The sequence below is a fragment of the Cervus canadensis genome, chromosome 16 (genome assembly GCF_019320065.1).
Source record: "Cervus canadensis isolate Bull #8, Minnesota chromosome 16, ASM1932006v1, whole genome shotgun sequence".
NCBI classification, from domain to species: domain Eukaryota; kingdom Metazoa; phylum Chordata; class Mammalia; order Artiodactyla; family Cervidae; genus Cervus; species Cervus canadensis.
In genome coordinates, this window is record NC_057401.1 from 30,316,300 (window position 1) to 30,332,565 (window position 16,266).

Sequence of the window (16,266 nt, forward strand, 5' to 3'; positions counted from 1 at the left end):
GTGATGGGACTGGATGCCATAATCTTAGTTTTTTTGAATGTTGTTGTTTTTCTTCCCTTTCACTCCTTTTTTTTTTTCCATTTATTTCTATTAGTTGGAGGCCAGTCACTCCACAACACTGCAGTGGGTTCCGTCATACATTGACATGATTGAATGTTGTTTTAAGCCAGCTTTTTCACTCTCTTTTCACCCTCATCAAGAGACTCTTTAGTTCCTCTTTGCTTTCTGCCATTAGAATGGTGTCATCTGCATATCTGAGGTTATTGATATTTCTCCCGGCAGTCTTGCTTCCAGTTTGTGATTTGTCCAGCCCAGCAGTTAGCATGATATACGCTGCAAATAAGTTTAATAACCAGGGTGACAATGTATAGCCTTGATGTACTCCTTTCACAATTTTGAACCAGTCTGTTCTGTGTCCGCTTCTAACTATTGCCTACAAGCTTCTCATGAGACAGGTAAAGTGGTCTGGTATTTCCATCTCTTTAGGAATTTTCTACAATTTGTTGTGATCCACACAATCAAAGGCTTTAGCATAGTCAATGAAGCAGAAGTAAATGTTTTTCTGGAATTCCCTTGCTTTCCCCATGATCCAACAGATATTGGCAATTTGATCTCTGGTTCCTCTGCCTTTTCTAAATTTAGCTGGTATATCTGGAAGTTCTTGGTTCACATATTGTTGAAGCCTAGCTTGAAGGATTTTGAGTATTACCTTGCTAGCATGTGAAATGAGCACAATTGTACAGTAGCTTGAACACTCTTTGGCATTGCTCTTCTTTGGGATTGGTATGAAAACTGACCTTTTCTAGTCCTGTGGCCACTGCTGAGTTTTCCAAATTTGGTGACATATTGAGTGCAGAACTTTTGCAGCATCATTTTTCACGATTTGAAATAGCTTAGTTGGAATTCCGTCATGTTCACCAGCTTTCTTCGTAGTAATGCTTCCTAAGGCCCACTTGACTTTATACTCCAGGATGTCTGGCTCTAGGTAGTGACTACACCATCATGATTATCTGGGTCATTAAGACCTTTTTGTATAGTTCTTTTGTGTATTCATGCCACCTCTTTTTAATCTCTTCTGATTCGGTTAGGTCCTTACCATTTCTGTCCTTTTTCCTGCCTATCCATGCATGAAATGCTCCTTTGATATCTCCATTTTTATTGAAGAGATCTCTAGTCTTTCCCATTCTAGTGTTTTTCTTTATTTCTTTGTTCATTTCTTTATTTCATTGTTCATTTAAGAAGGCCTTCTTATCTCACCTTGCTATTCTCTGGAACTCTGCATTCAGTTGGGTATATCTTACCCTTTCTCCCATGCCTTTTGCTTCTCTTCTTTTCTCACCTATTTGTAAAGGCACCCCCCGCCCCACCCCGCCCCAGACAACCACTTTGCCTCCTTGCATTTGTTTTTCTTTGGGATGGTTTTGGTCACTGCCTCCTGTACAATGTTATGAACTTCCATAGTTCTTTAGGTACTCTGTGTACCAGATCTAATCCCTTGAATCTATTCATCACCTCTACTGTATAATCATAAGGGATTTGATTTAGGTCATGCCTGCATAGCCTAGTGGTTTTCCCTACTTTCTTCAATTTAAGCCTGAATTTTGCAATAAGGAGCTGATGATCTGAGCCATAGTCAGCTCCAGGTCTTCTTTTTGCTGACTGTATAGAGCTTCACAGGTTCAAAAACAAAAAATGTAACATAACTCTAATTAGAGGAAAGCAAAGATCCCCAAATATGCTTTCCTCTGTATGAGTCCCTCTTTTCTTTCTTTTTTTTTTTAAAAAGAGGATGATGCATTTAGGTACTTGAGAATCAGGGAAGTGTTGTTGCCTTTAGGCTGGGGTGGCACACCCTGTAGCCTGGAGCAACCAAGCCAGTCATAGGGAGAGAGGGGAATTGTGACAGACAGCATGTGCCCTTTCTGAATGGGATGGTTGGTCCTCTGTCTCGGGACATATTGCCATGCAGGATTATCAACCCAGTTTCACTGTTTTTTTTTATTTTTAATATGGCAATGACTAAATTTTTTAAATTTATTTTGGATGTTCTGGTCATTGTTGCTGCACAGGCTTTTCTGTTGTGGGGAGTGGGGTCCACTCTCTAGTTGTGGTGTGTGGGCTTCTCACTGCAGTGGCTTCTCTCATTGCAGAGCATGGGGTCTCAGTGGTTGCAGTTCCTGAGCTCTAGGGCACAGGCTCAATAGTTGTGCACAGGATTGATGAGTTGCTGCATAGCATGTTGGGTCTTCCCAGACCAAGGATCGAACACATCTCCTGCACTGGCAGGCAGATTCTTAACCACTGTCCCTACCACCAGGGAAGTCTGAGATCTCTGTTTTTAAAGATAATCTAGTGATCTTGATTTTTGTGTGAAAACTCCCTGTTTTAGAAACACTCTGTAGCAAAACCATTCCTCAAAAATCAGAAGAAAAAAAAAAACCCAGCAAAACATGGATCTGCAGGCTGAATCTGGCTTTCAGGTTGCCACTGTTGTTTTATGTTGATTCAGTTATTTCATTCCTGATTCAGTCATATAGCTTGATGGCTAGAGTGAGTTGTATGGTGGGAGCAACAGAGTATAGAATTAAGATAAACTGGCATGAAACTATGTTTCTGATCTTTATTGTTTAATTCAAATCCAAATTACACTATACATTTTACTAGAGTTGACTCTTAATGATTGGGATTTGGATGAAGAAAGGGAGCAGTGGCTTGGTTTGTGAACTAACAAAATCTCAAGCAAACACAAGGAGAACCTGAAATCCTTTACAGTCCTGAAGTTCTGCGGTAACTGACATAGTATCTCATTCTTTGAGTTTTATTTTAATTGTTCTTTCTACACTTGCTGACAGCTATTTTCTACTATTTCCTACTTTCATTAGAACATGGAAATTTAGACAATGATAAGGGTTTTTGTGGGCATATGAAAAAGGAAGATAAGTTTTTTGTTTCAAAGAATTCAATTCAGGACAGGGAATTTGGCAGTACAAATAGATTTTCAAATTTTTTTTTCCAATCTGGTGATTTTGACCAAGTGTCATAGTTAAAAACGTCATTATTCATAGAAAACAATCTTTTAGACAAAAGTTAATATATTTCCTTTGAAATTCTATTTGATCAGAGGGTTACTTTTTCTTCCAAATATTGTTAGCTAATGTAATTCAGCAACATAAATTTGCTTGGCCTTTGTGATGATTTGAAATTGACAACTAATGTTAAAAGTAAGTTACTTTATGTATGTAGTGAGTTTATCTACCGTAGTTATATATCAATTAGCCTATCACCTAACTGGACAGTTCAGTGAATTCAAATTAATCTACAGAATAATTTGGCTCCTTTGGCATTACTTAAATGTATCCATTATTTAAGTAAATAATTGTTTAGAATTTTATTTACTAATTTCCCCCCTCCCCAAATTGAAAGCTGTTGTACTACTTTATAATACTTGTATTTCTAAGACAGTAATGTTGCTGGAAAGATAGAAAATAAAATTCTCCAGGGTGAATTTTGTCCCCCTGAGTTTACATTATTAAATTGGAGATGAAACTTTACTAAAAATAATCCCTCTTGCATTCACTTGGAGACTTTTAAGCATGCTTGACACTCTGGAACCCTAGAATTCTTCTCTCTATTGACATTCTGTTTTGATATTTACAAATGTTATACAGCTTCAAAATACAAAGGAAAAAAAATTTTACAATATATTCATGATATAGAGTCTATTTGAGTTCTGGATGCCTCATGGCTTCACCTGGAGAAGTTGTCTTTGGTTTTAGATAGAGTAGCCAACTGTCTCAGTTTGCCTAGACACAGAATTTTTAGTGTTAAAACCAGGAAAGTCCCAGGCAAACAGAGTGTTAGCTACCCTAATTCTAGGAGAAGGGACAAGATTAACCCATGGGACTTACACATATTCTAAATGTAAGAAAACTGGCAAACTATACCAGTAACTTTTCCAATATTTTGTATTAAAAGTTCCTGTAGTCTATACTGAGTTTCTTTCAAGAATGAAAATAGAATAATTAGTCCTTACAGCTTAAGGGAAATTTAAACATCATATATTCCAACACCCTCATATTACTCATGAGAACATGGAGTCCTAGAGAGATAAAGGGACTCAAATGAGCACAAACAACAGTGGCGGAATAATAACTGGAACCTGCCTTCTGGCTGCAAGGGGATGCAGAATGGTATCCTCAAACTTAGAATTTTATCTCTGACAAAAGAAGGTAAAATACCAAACTGTAAGTATCCAAGCAATTTAAATAAACCCAAATCTACTTAAGATTGGTATCATATGAAATCTAAAGAAAGGTTTTTATTAGATTGAATTATCTAGCAGCTTTAGTTCACCACTTAAATTTTTGCTCTTGTATTAGGACTGTGTCAGACTTAGCCAAAGTCTCAAAGCTACCTCAGGGTCCTGGAATAAATATCAGCTCAGAACTTTAAGGTGCATGTCACAAGGAATGTAATCACTAGCCTCACCCTCTTAACATCCTATGCAACTTTCTGGATAAAACTGAGGCCTGTGTTGTCTGTATGTGGACACAACAAAGATGTATAGCGAGAGAGAACATTTCACTGGGTTGATGAAACACTTCACTCATGATACACAAAAGAAAACATAAATGGAAACATGGACGTTTGCTAAATAACTGGCAAAACATATCAGAGTAGGTTATATCACACTTACCTTTGCTGTTTAGAAAATATGAGTAAAAATAATGTCACTGATAGCCCAAGTATTCCAAAGATAATAATTAAGAACCATGGAAACTGGAAATCTGAAAAACACAAAAATAATATCTCACAGAACTATGAATAATTGAAGTTCACATCTCATTCTCCTGTTTCACATAAAACTTCCTAATTTGTATTCATCTAGTAAAGTCAATGATTTCACTTGATAACCACTGAAATAGAACGCAATGACTTAGTATTTTCTAAGAACACCTCTATCCACTTCTTCAGATCCTTTCATATACCAAAAAAAGAAAAAGTAACAGCATACAATTTAAGCACAATCCATGTTTATTATATAAACAACCTGCTTTGAACATTTTATGTATTCAGGGTGTGTCATTAAAAGGCTTTAGCCCGAGGGAAAAGTGGTGCTTGTTAATATACTACTTTACCTAAATAATGTCCACTTGTTTTTAAAAAAAATGTGATCTTTAGATCTAGATCTGATCTAGACTGTGGATCTATCAATAAGATGGGGGCCAAAAAAAAAAAAAAAGATGGGGGCCAAGTTGTATTTTTGAATCATTATTAAAACTTCTTAGATATGCAGGGTGTATATTTTTACAGCTTAAAAAGTATTGTTTGACAGAAGAAGATCAGTACTAGGACTCTCAGATTTTAGTATGCTGTTCAGTTGCTAAGTCATGTCTGACTCTGCATCCCCATGAACTGCAGCACGCCAGGCTTCCCTATCCTTCACTATCTGCCAGAGTTTGCTCAGACTCGTGTTCATTGAGGCATGCCCATTGATTCAGACTTTAGTATAATTGATAGAAAATTTGTGGGAGACTGTTTGTAAAACTTCTATTTCATTTCTTTAGAACAAGTGCCACAGTGGCAGAGGTGTTAACTACTTTTAAGGTAAAATTTCCCTGGTGGTTCAGACTGTAAAGGATCTGCCTGCAAGGCAGGGAAAGATCCCCTGGAGAAGGGAATGGCTACCTACTCCAGTATTCTTGCCTGGAGAATCCCATTGACAAAGGGGCTTTGTGGGCTACAGTCCATGAGGTCGCAAAGAATAGGACAGGACTGAGCAGCTAACACTTTCCCACTTCTTTTCACTTTTACCCTAACATTGCTTTACTGAAAGTAAGCTTTTATGCTGTGATATTCTTTTATTTATTTTCTTATTCACATATTAAAATCCACAAGGGAGATATTATGCATGTTATAAAGAATTAGTGGGGGAGAGAATACCATTTTTTTTTGTTCTTGTGGTATCTATAATTTTATATCAATGATGTACTCAGGAACATAATATAAAGCAAGAGTTTTTTTCCTTTTCTAACAGAAGTAAAAAGTTGTTTAAAAAACTCTTTAAGTGAATTAAATGCTATCACAATAAAGGGCATGTGGCAAATGTACTTTTAAGCCAGAATTTCCATATATCAAATACTGTTTGAAACAAGCCTACTGAGGACAGCTTAGAAAAAATGGTGCTATAGACATTTTCACCTGTGCTATATAATATCATGGGTTCTACCTGTACCATACATGCAGAAAATTGTGTTTCTATTTTAAAATTATATTTCTTTTATATAGGATTTTCAAATATTCTATGTCACCCTTAAGCATAACTAGCACATGATTTAATTAAGCCTTCCTCCAGACAAAAGTCACACACAAACTCTCTAAAACCAATAAGCACCTGCCATTGACTACTTATGCTGATTCAATACTAGGCTTTCTCTTAGAAACCACATAGATAGCCATCCATCCAGATTCAGAATTTCTTCTCTGTATATTTGAAAAACATTTTTTTTATCATTATAAATGCAAAACAAACTCAAAGGAAATATTAGAAATACAGAAACATATAAAGAACAGAATCACCTGAAATTCTGTTATCTGGAATTATCACCCCACTATCCTCCATCAGTAACTTTGTGTCTCTTCTCTTTAACTTGCACCTACATCATGACTTTTCCTGAATAATTCAGAAGCGAAATCCTTCTTCCTCTTTTGTAATGGCTAATACCTGTTACAGGTAGTGAACTCCAGGTCCCTCATCCTGAAAAACTGATGCTAATATATATTGATCTGGCCAACACTCTAATAATGTAGGGAATGTATGCCTGTATATTGACAGAAATCATGTTGGCTGCCATTTTAATCTCGTAGGTTTACCTTCTTCACATGCAGATGGGTTCATTTGAGGAAATGTTATCAAGAGCACCTCACTGAACTTGCCATATTTTTCAGTGTTTCGTTGTCTGGTTCTCACACGTACTTCATACTCTTTATCCAGTCTCAGCGAGTACATCGGAACTGAGGTTACCAATAAAGGGTCCATCTTTCAAGACAGAATATAAAACTTACTGGTTAGAGAGTCAACAACTCAATGCAATAAGCTCCATGAAGTGCTTCAGCATTTTTATTCAAAATGAATTTCTGGAAATATTTTAAAATGCGCTTGTGGAGTTTGCTATTTAGAGAAAGATCTGAATAAGTAACTTCGTAACACATTGTAAATTAACTACACTTTAACTAAAAAATGGAAAAAGTCACTTTGTTAAATAAATCACAGTCCTCAGATTAGTTTTGTTATAAACCCAAAGATATGATAGACTTGTTTAAAGAAATGCATCTCTATTCTTGCATTAGGCTGTCAGATATTCTACTAAGATCAAAGCATAATAGAATTATTATAGAGGATGGCAGAATTATAAAGAAGATTATGGATACACTGCCTACCCTTTGGAATCTTATGTTGTTATATGAAGACATCAGGACAGAAAAAACCAAACATATTTCCTATTCTCTACGTCTATATCTGTTCTTTGGAAATCCTGGGTAGTCATTCATATGATCACAGAATTGGAAAGTGTTCTAGAAAAATCAGTTGTCTTAAAGTGTCAAATAATTCTATCAGCTTGTTCTATAAGGCTTAAAACCACCTCAAAATATAATAGTTTGCTATTTAAAATCTGTGAAGAAAAGTCACTAGAGGCCTTTGGTAACAAACATTAGGATTCCACAATCCTGAAGGCCGGGACATTCCTTTACTTTCCCAGGGAAGGTAGGTGAGACTGTCATACATGTTGCTATCAAAGAGGTAGACACAACTAATGATGGGCTTTTCCTTCAAGTCAAATATTCAAAGCCAGTAGTCAGTATATGCTTTTTATATATTTTCAGGTAGAACATCTTACTCCCATTTATAGGAAAACCAGGAACACTCTTTTTCAGTAGCCTGGGTTATTCACACAAATAAGATTCTCATAATTTGTTAAGTCAGAAGCTGGACCTTTAGCTTCTAAAACAAATTTCCTTTCACTATAGTCAGTTTCTACTCATAAAGTACCTCTTTTTCCCCCTCCATGTACACAGAATGGTTACTTTGCATCTTTTATAGAAGCTTCTTAATATATGGAATATTTATGTAACTAAAATGCTTCTGAATATTAAAGTTTTTATTTTTCTTAAAATGTTTTAAAAAGTCTATTTACTATTCTTGAAGCCCTAAATTTCTCTGTCACCATCACCAATATATTATTTCTTTACAGGTTTCATTAATAACAAAATCCCAAAGAGGCCCTGAGTGATTCGATCTACGGCCCCCTCTCCATCTTCCCTCAACCCTCCACAGCAGCCACACCAAATTCAAATTTGCTCACATGACTAATACCGCCCTGACCCCTGTCACCTGCCTATGAGGGACACCTATTCTTGGCTAATTCTCAGTGCAGGTACTGCTGATATTCTAAGAAGTCTTTTCTGGCAGTTTTCCCTACTCCATCCTGCCTGAGAATACACATATTACTTCTTTTAATTCATTGCTCAAATTTCTGTATTATACTGCATATTCCCACAGGGAAAACAATGCTTTCATTCTCTTTACATTTCCGAAGCCCAGGACAATATCAGGTAGATAGAGAAGGGAATGGCAACCCACTCCAGTATTCTTGCCTGGAGAATTCCATGGACAGAGGAGTCTGGCAGGCTACGGTCCACAGTGCTGCCACAACAACTGAGTGACTAACACTTTTAGCATTTACTTTTTCAGTGGGTGCTCAAGAGATGACCCATACATTGTGGATAATTCTATGCCACTCATTAAGTCTTAAAAAAACAACCCCCAAAATTCAAAAACACAATTGGTTTAGTAGGTAGATAGTTGTAAGCAACTACATGGTCATTAGAATTACTATTATATTCAAAATGTGTTTAATAAATTAAAAAATGGGTATATTAATACTAAATTCAGTGATGTCAAATGGTAAATTCCTGATATAAGCAACACACATTAGCCTTTTCCCCCTTGACTTACAATCCTCTTTTTTTTCTTATGCTTATGCCTCTTGTTTTCACAACCAACTAGATCATAAGTTCTTTAAGAAAGGTCAGTTCTCATAGATGGGTCCTTGATGCTCATGGCAACTCTGAGACCCTTGCAAATTACCAAATTTATAAGTATCATGAATTTATAACTGAGAATTTCAAAAATACTAATTTCAAAATGATGATAAATCAATTTTATGTTCACATATTTTTATAAGAATTATTGCACTTTCTGAAATAATAAAATTATAGTGAGAAAAATGATACCGTTTCACATTTTTGCAAATCTCTTTACTATCTGGCTTAGTAGAAGATGCTTATATTTTTACATTTGCTTCTGAATTAAAACTGTTAGGATGTGTGGTTTTGGTTGAGGTGCATGAATAAAACTTGATCTCACAGATATATAGGGAGGAAATGGAAGAGATCTTTTAATAGCTGTTTCAGCTAATTGTATATATTCTTAATACCACCACCAACAAAAAAACCTCAGTAAGTGGTATTTTCTTAAAGGTTAGTTGCAGTGTGAAATCTGAAACTGTGTCAATAAATCTTTCCTACTTCTTTATATTAAAATCCACCACTACAACTAGTACTTTGGATGCATCATTTCTCCATTCGTGGCTTGGTTACAGCATGTATTGGTCACTTGGAAAATATCATTCACTGAGTTATGCAGATTTTCTAACTGTTCACACATTTCATTATACAATATTTTTTAAAAAAACACACTTTTGCTAAGATCACCATTAATCGCATCAGATCTTCAAAGGTTGGGAACACTCTCAAGCTCACAGCTGCAGATGGCAAAGTTTTCCAAAATTTTAACTTAACTTTGAAAGCTCAAATTTTCTCACTGGAAACAAATACTGTCAATTGTTTTTTTTGAAGTGTTAGCTCACTTTATTCTTTTCTGAGAACTATTTGCCAAATATTTGCCAACTCAAATATGAAAAACCATCTATCAGTTTATCAGTTGTTCTTTCAAAGTAAAAATGGTGTTCCAAGCAAAAAGCAGCTAGTTCAAGCAGGAACTCAGGTGTTTAAATGCCTTTGCTCAAAATAACTATCCACAGCTCAGTATGCAGCCAAAGTGCTTTATGTGTACACAGAATATGAAAAAGCTACATAGTCAGAAATCATGATTTAATAAACTTAGAAATATATATACTGCTTTGTCAAGGACATTCTTAGGTGATCTGCTTCCCCCACCTTGCCTGCTCCCATTTCTTTTCTCTGAGTACAGAGTGGTGCAGAGCATAGTGACTATCAGTATCGTTTGGAGTTATTGCCCTGATTTGTGCGAAGGCAGCAGCAGTGTTTCCACCATTGCTTCTGTACCACCTGTGTAAATCAACACAGTCAAAAAAGGAAAGAACATTCTAGTATTATGGAAACAGTCTTGACCCTGTGGAGTCCCTGAAAGAGTCCCAGGGACCCTCAAGGGTTCAAAATTTATACTTTGGGAAAATGCTGCCCTGGGGTGCCTAGCATGGTGCTTTGTGTATACTAGTTATTTCAATACTCGGTCAGTTGCTGAATAAATGTTTGACTGAAGTTTGAGTTTAGAAAGCCTTGTTTGACTCAGTATCCAGCCAAACTTTTCTGTACCAAGTTATGGAACAGATATCTAAGTCAGAATGATTCCACAAACAGAACCTTGAAGCCAATATTTAACTATTCATAGTGCCCTAAACTTAACTTGCTAGTAATGACAAAACTGGCTTCGTTTTCAGCAGTTTACTGAATGGACAGGGCCTGGTGTCTCAATTCTAGGAGTGAGGCCATGCCAGGATGCTGGGCACGACCTGGTGACTGGCCAGAAACCACTTGGCTTGGCCAGGCCTGTGGCTGTGGTTAGACTGATTTAGAATTGGTTACATTGAAAGCAGCATGATAATCCTGTTTTCCTTCTTGTTGTGTGCCATGCGGAATTTATTTAAGTGCCCAGTTCCCACGCCCTTGGCAAGGAAGTGAGGAGTTCAGAGGTCAACCCATACCAGGCTGCTTGCCTAAGTAAAAACCTCTTAGCTTGATTCTCCCCTGGGGTATGTGACAAAACATTCTTCTGAAACTCTAGGGAATCAATTCCCTCCCTTTGTTTCCCTCCTGGAGTCACTGAAGAACTTATTTTAGTGGGAGTCTGCTGAACAGTAGCAACTAAAATCCTGGGCGAATATTTAGCCACAGTTCACTACTGATCTTGATCATAACCTTTCCCATGTTTAGCCACATCCTCACAGACAGCTGAGTGACTAGAGTATGTGATATTGTTCTAAGGTTAGACCGGACACCAGGGATGACTGGAGAAATCATTTTCCTGTTCTCCTATAGGTTTCCATATAAAACTCCATGTAAGCATCTGCTGTCTTAAAGAATTCCAAGATAAAATTTTACTGATTATATCCATTTTTCTCAAATAAGAAATTAGAACTGGGATATGTGGTATTAAGTCAACAGAAAGTCTAATTAGAAATGAGAGGGGTTTTTGAACACAGAAAAGTCAAAGGGTTTCTCAATGTGAGATGTAGTAATATCTTACCATTTTCCACTGGGTCTCATTTAGTTCTTTGTAGTGCAGTTCATACTCCAGGATTATCCATCCCATCTTAACATCTGTATTGGGTGGCGGTTCCCATTTCACTAGTATGTCGGCATGAATCTCTGTCAAACTGATGTTCAGCAGAGTCCAGTTGAGGCCAACGGGTGGATCTGGTTGTACTGTGCATTTCAGCAGAGAATTAGTACACAGACATAGCTTGATGTTAGTGGAATGCTTTTTTCTGAAGACTAAGTTACTTCATACATTATTCTCAATTCTTCCAATATTCCCATCATTATACTTCCACTTAATGGCAAAGTATCATTTTTTAAATTAAGGATGACCTGTTATTAACTGGAAAAAAAGCCCCTATAAAAAATTCCATTTTGAGTTTAAAATCTGATCTATAGCCATTCTTGAAGATCTGTCACATTTTGCATTTCTTTTGGCTCTGAGAAGATGAATCCTTTGGGATTTTGGCAAAGGAATTCACTTTAACTCAGAACTGAAAGGAATAGAGAGTCAGAAACACGCAAGTGTATTTAAATATGTTGGAGCCATTTTGGAGTGAAGGGTTGAGAAATCTTTTTTCTTCTGATCTGTATGTTACCTGGGGCAAGGCCTCTTAAATTTTCTTTTCTCATTTATTTCTGCACGGCTACAGAAGCACAGTCCTTCAGAACACTTGATAAATACCCCTTCATTTGTCTTCCTAGCCCCATGTGATCATTTCTTCAGATATAAAAGGAAGGAATTACACTGATCTTTCAAATGGTGATGAATCAGCGCTTTCTGTGTTTTACTTAACTGCATGCTATTGACTACTGTGGAGTGGATACTACTTTTTAAAAAACAGAGAAAGTCCCAATTTGACTAATCATGACCACATTTTGGAAATTAAATTGGAGGGATTTGCAAAATGGCTAAGCTACATATGCTGCATAATGATAGCTACACCTCATCTTTCCAGGTTTGTTGGGGATTGCTGAATTCTGAAAACCAAAGCTTAATGCTTTATATGACTGAACTATAAAAATGTTTTTAAAGGGAAATTTTCTCAAACTTATTACTCATGTTGAATCTTAACCCCCTCCCCTACTTTCAAGAGAGGATATAGAACAGGGTCCCTTTTGAGAACGCTCAGTACCACCATGATGAGCATAATAATAACCATCTCTCTTACTTCTAGTCTTCTGCCTGTAACCTGCTCCTCTTCCACCTTCCCTAATTCTGTTAATGATGACTCCATTCCTGCAGGATGAAAATGGTGAATCCTTTCTTGACTCACTATTTCCCCCCCGCCCCCACACCACGTCACATTCTGTCAGCTGTAATTTCAAGATATCTCCAGAATCTACCCACTTCTCATCACCTGACCCGCTCATCATCTGCCCCACCTGGTCCTAGCCATTGTCATTTTGTTTTGAAGCATTAGCCTCCTAACTAGTCTCTTCCTGTGGTCCTTGTCCTCCTTCAGTTTATTCTCGATGCAATCCTCAACACTGTGGACATGCTGGTCATCCTAACACTTAAGTTAGATCACATTGCTCATCATTTACAGCTTTCTGAAGGCTTCCTATCTCTAGACGAAAGTCAAAGTCACACCATGGCTTAAAGGATGCCATAGCTTTGACCCTCTGATCTCCAGGATCTGGTTTATGATCATGCTCCTCTTCTCTCTCCACGTGTCCTTCCACTACCCCACGCTCTTCCCTGAGTGAGCAAAGGCGTGCTCCCACCCCCAGATCTTTACCCTGCCTATGCCCTCTTCCATCAGATAGACATGGGACTGTTTTCTCATTTCCTTCTTTACTCAAGTGTCTCTGTCTCAATGAGGCCATGTGTGATAATGCTCCCATTGCAGCCTCTCCTATTTTCCCACATTGTCTTTCCTCCCAGCATGGTCTCCTTCCACCCACACTGAGAAAATGACCCCCTGGTGCAGATGCTTCCTGGCCCAAGGAAGAGACTCAAAGAAGCGTGGAATAAACTGAATGAATGACAGATGCCTAACTCATATACGACTTTAAATCCAAAGACCAGCCCTGAGAGGTCTAGTAGAATACGTCATGATACACAAGGAAGCTGAAGCTTGTGATCAGCATCTTAAGAGCTACAGGGTCACCCCTGTTCTTTGTTGTCTCTTATTCTCAGCTCCCTCCCTCCCTGCTATCATGGTAACCCTGTGTGTCATCATCTTTTGCCTTGATTATCACAAAGCCTTCCAATCTAGTCTGTGCTATTCTAATCTGCCCTCTACACTGCAGCAAGATGAATTTCCCTGAGACGTTAGTACCATACTCTTGGGCTTCCCAGGTGGCACTAGTGGTAAAGAACTTGCCCACCAAATGCAGGAGACATAAGAGATGTGGGTTTGATCCCTGGGTTGGAAAAATTCCCTGGAGGAGGGCATGGTAACCCACCCCAGTATTCTTGCCTGGAGAATCCCTTGGACAGAGGAGCCTGGCAGGCTACAGTCCACAGGGTTGCAAAGAGTTGGACAAACTGAAGCAGCTTTGTGTGCGTGCGCGCGCGCACACACACACACACACTATGGCTTTGAGGTTAAGAGCAAGGGCTCTGGAGCTATGCTGCCTAGGTGCAAATCTCAGCTCTGCCTACCAGTAGTTCTGACCTTGGGCTAGACATTGAACTGCTTTGGGGATCAGTTTCACCATCTGTAATATGGGAATTATAATAGAAGCCATCTAGCACAGTTATCATACCTGATTTATGGTACATGCTTTGTAAATATCCTGAGGTCATTCCCCTGCTTAAACATCCTCAAACATACCCCTGGGCAGTCAGATAAAGTCCAGGTTCCTTTGTGGGGCACACAGAATCACTGATGATTCTCTCTGGTCAACCCATCAGGCCTGCCAAATCGCTCCTGAGTCTGAACATTCTGTGTTATCACTTTCGGAACTCAGTAGCCGTTAGCAGACACTGTCCATCTTGTATACCTGGCAGCTCCTGCTGAGGCTTTAAGAACTGAACTGTCACCATCTCTGTGCAGCCCCTTCTCATCCCTCAGGCCCAGTCAACCCTTCACACCTCTGGCCACCCCTTGGCTTGCTGTGCATTCCACACACCTTGAGGCCAGCACCTACTGTGTGGTACCTCAGTTATTTGTAAACATGCCTGCTTTCCCTACTTGACTGTGTCTTACTCATTTTGTAGCCAACACACCCAGCCAGGAGCCAGGCACTCAGGGAAAATCAGCCAAGTGAATGAGTGGGGTGGCTACTGGCAGGACAGGCTTAGAACACGGGTCTTGACACTGTATTCTTTCTACTACCCATGTAGTCATTAGATAGCTACATCTACTAACTTCAGGGCATATATTCAATTACTAACAGCTTCTCTAGATTCAATAGTTTCTTTAAACCATGCAGATGGGTTATCTTCTGCTTGTTACATTTTTTTCAATCTTCTCCCACCAAGTCAGTCTATCAGATTTACTCCTTTCTATCTGCATCTTCCACCCTCCCTGTCTCAGCCTCTTCCAGCCTGGAAACCACACACAAGAACAGCACATCTAAGTGAGGCTCCAAGGAGTTCCTGTAAGCAACAAACAAGCTTTGTGGATAGATGTGAGGCATCAGTGTCAGCTACTCATGGTCTTCTGTGATTCTATTTAGCTGTTTATATGATTATAGTATAAACACGAATATTCCAATTATGGCTCTTTGTCTTGTTTTATTTCCCCTGTGTCCACATGGTGGGCAAGGGATAAGCTGCTTGAATCTTTCACTTAGTTCACTGAACTGATTATCTCCAGTGTTTGTTTTGAGATCTTATAAACATGCCTTCAAACTGATTTTGGCTGTTTTGTCAATGTAAAATTCCAGAATGATTATGCCTTGTGGCAAAGAAAATCTTGGACTGTAGCCCACCAGGCTCATCTGTCTGTGGGGTTCTCCAGGCAAGAATAGTGGACTGGGTTGCCATTTCCTTCTCCAGGAGATCTTCCTGACCATGGGATTGACCCTGTGTCTCTTGCATCTCCTGTACAGTCAGGCAAGTTCTTTACCACTAGTGCCACCTGGGAAACCCAAAGAGAATCTAGGCATTTATTATAGGAATGCCAGAGATCAAGGCCAATGTATTCTAGTAGAGCTGAATATAATCATCATACCAGATCATGAGGAGAGAAAGAATCTTAAGAGTGCATTGAGTTTCTTCCTTGTAGTGGCACACAAGAATACAAACTGGCATTCAGAGACTTTTTCAAGGAAAAGACTCCATAAGACTCCTTTTCTTTTCTTTATAAACCTCCTGCCAGATTGTTTAATATTAGAGCCAACCTGAGCTTCTGTCTGCCCTTTCTCTCTTGTTTTCCAGCTTATCTCATGTGCTATAATGACGACTTCCATCCACCCAGAGAATGCAATGCAATGACAAAGTCTTCCTACTTGCATGCACTTGGACTTTGCAGCCTTCCCCGCTTATGTAATCTAAAGCCATGTCAAATAAAACACAAACCTGTGATTTACCTATGTCCTCAACAGAGAAACACTTATGATCCACAATACCACCATTGCTAGTTAGCTTGATGCAGTAGGGGGTCCACACGGAGGTATAAGATGAATTAAAGTAACAGCTGTTTTCACCAGCAGAGACGTAATCAGGGCATTCTTTCCATTCTTGAATGTCCCTGAAATGGAAGGTAAAAAGGAAAAATTGTTCCCCAAATC

General features: G+C 38.4%; 1 protein-coding gene across 8 annotated transcripts in view; it reads right to left on the bottom strand.

Moving 5' to 3' along the window:
- GHR (growth hormone receptor) overlaps positions 1–16,266 on the bottom strand; it is a 301,945-nt gene that overhangs the window by 15,698 nt on the left and 269,981 nt on the right. For all 8 annotated transcript variants that reach the window (XM_043488960.1, XM_043488956.1, XM_043488957.1 and 5 more), the window contains 4 exons: positions 16,066–16,226; positions 11,570–11,748; positions 6,874–7,039; positions 4,697–4,787 (listed from right to left, as the gene is read on the bottom strand). In XM_043488960.1, coding sequence (XP_043344895.1) covers positions 4,697–4,787; positions 6,874–7,039; positions 11,570–11,748; positions 16,066–16,226 — 597 coding nt within the window. The remainder of the gene's footprint in view (positions 1–4,696; positions 4,788–6,873; positions 7,040–11,569; positions 11,749–16,065; positions 16,227–16,266) is intronic.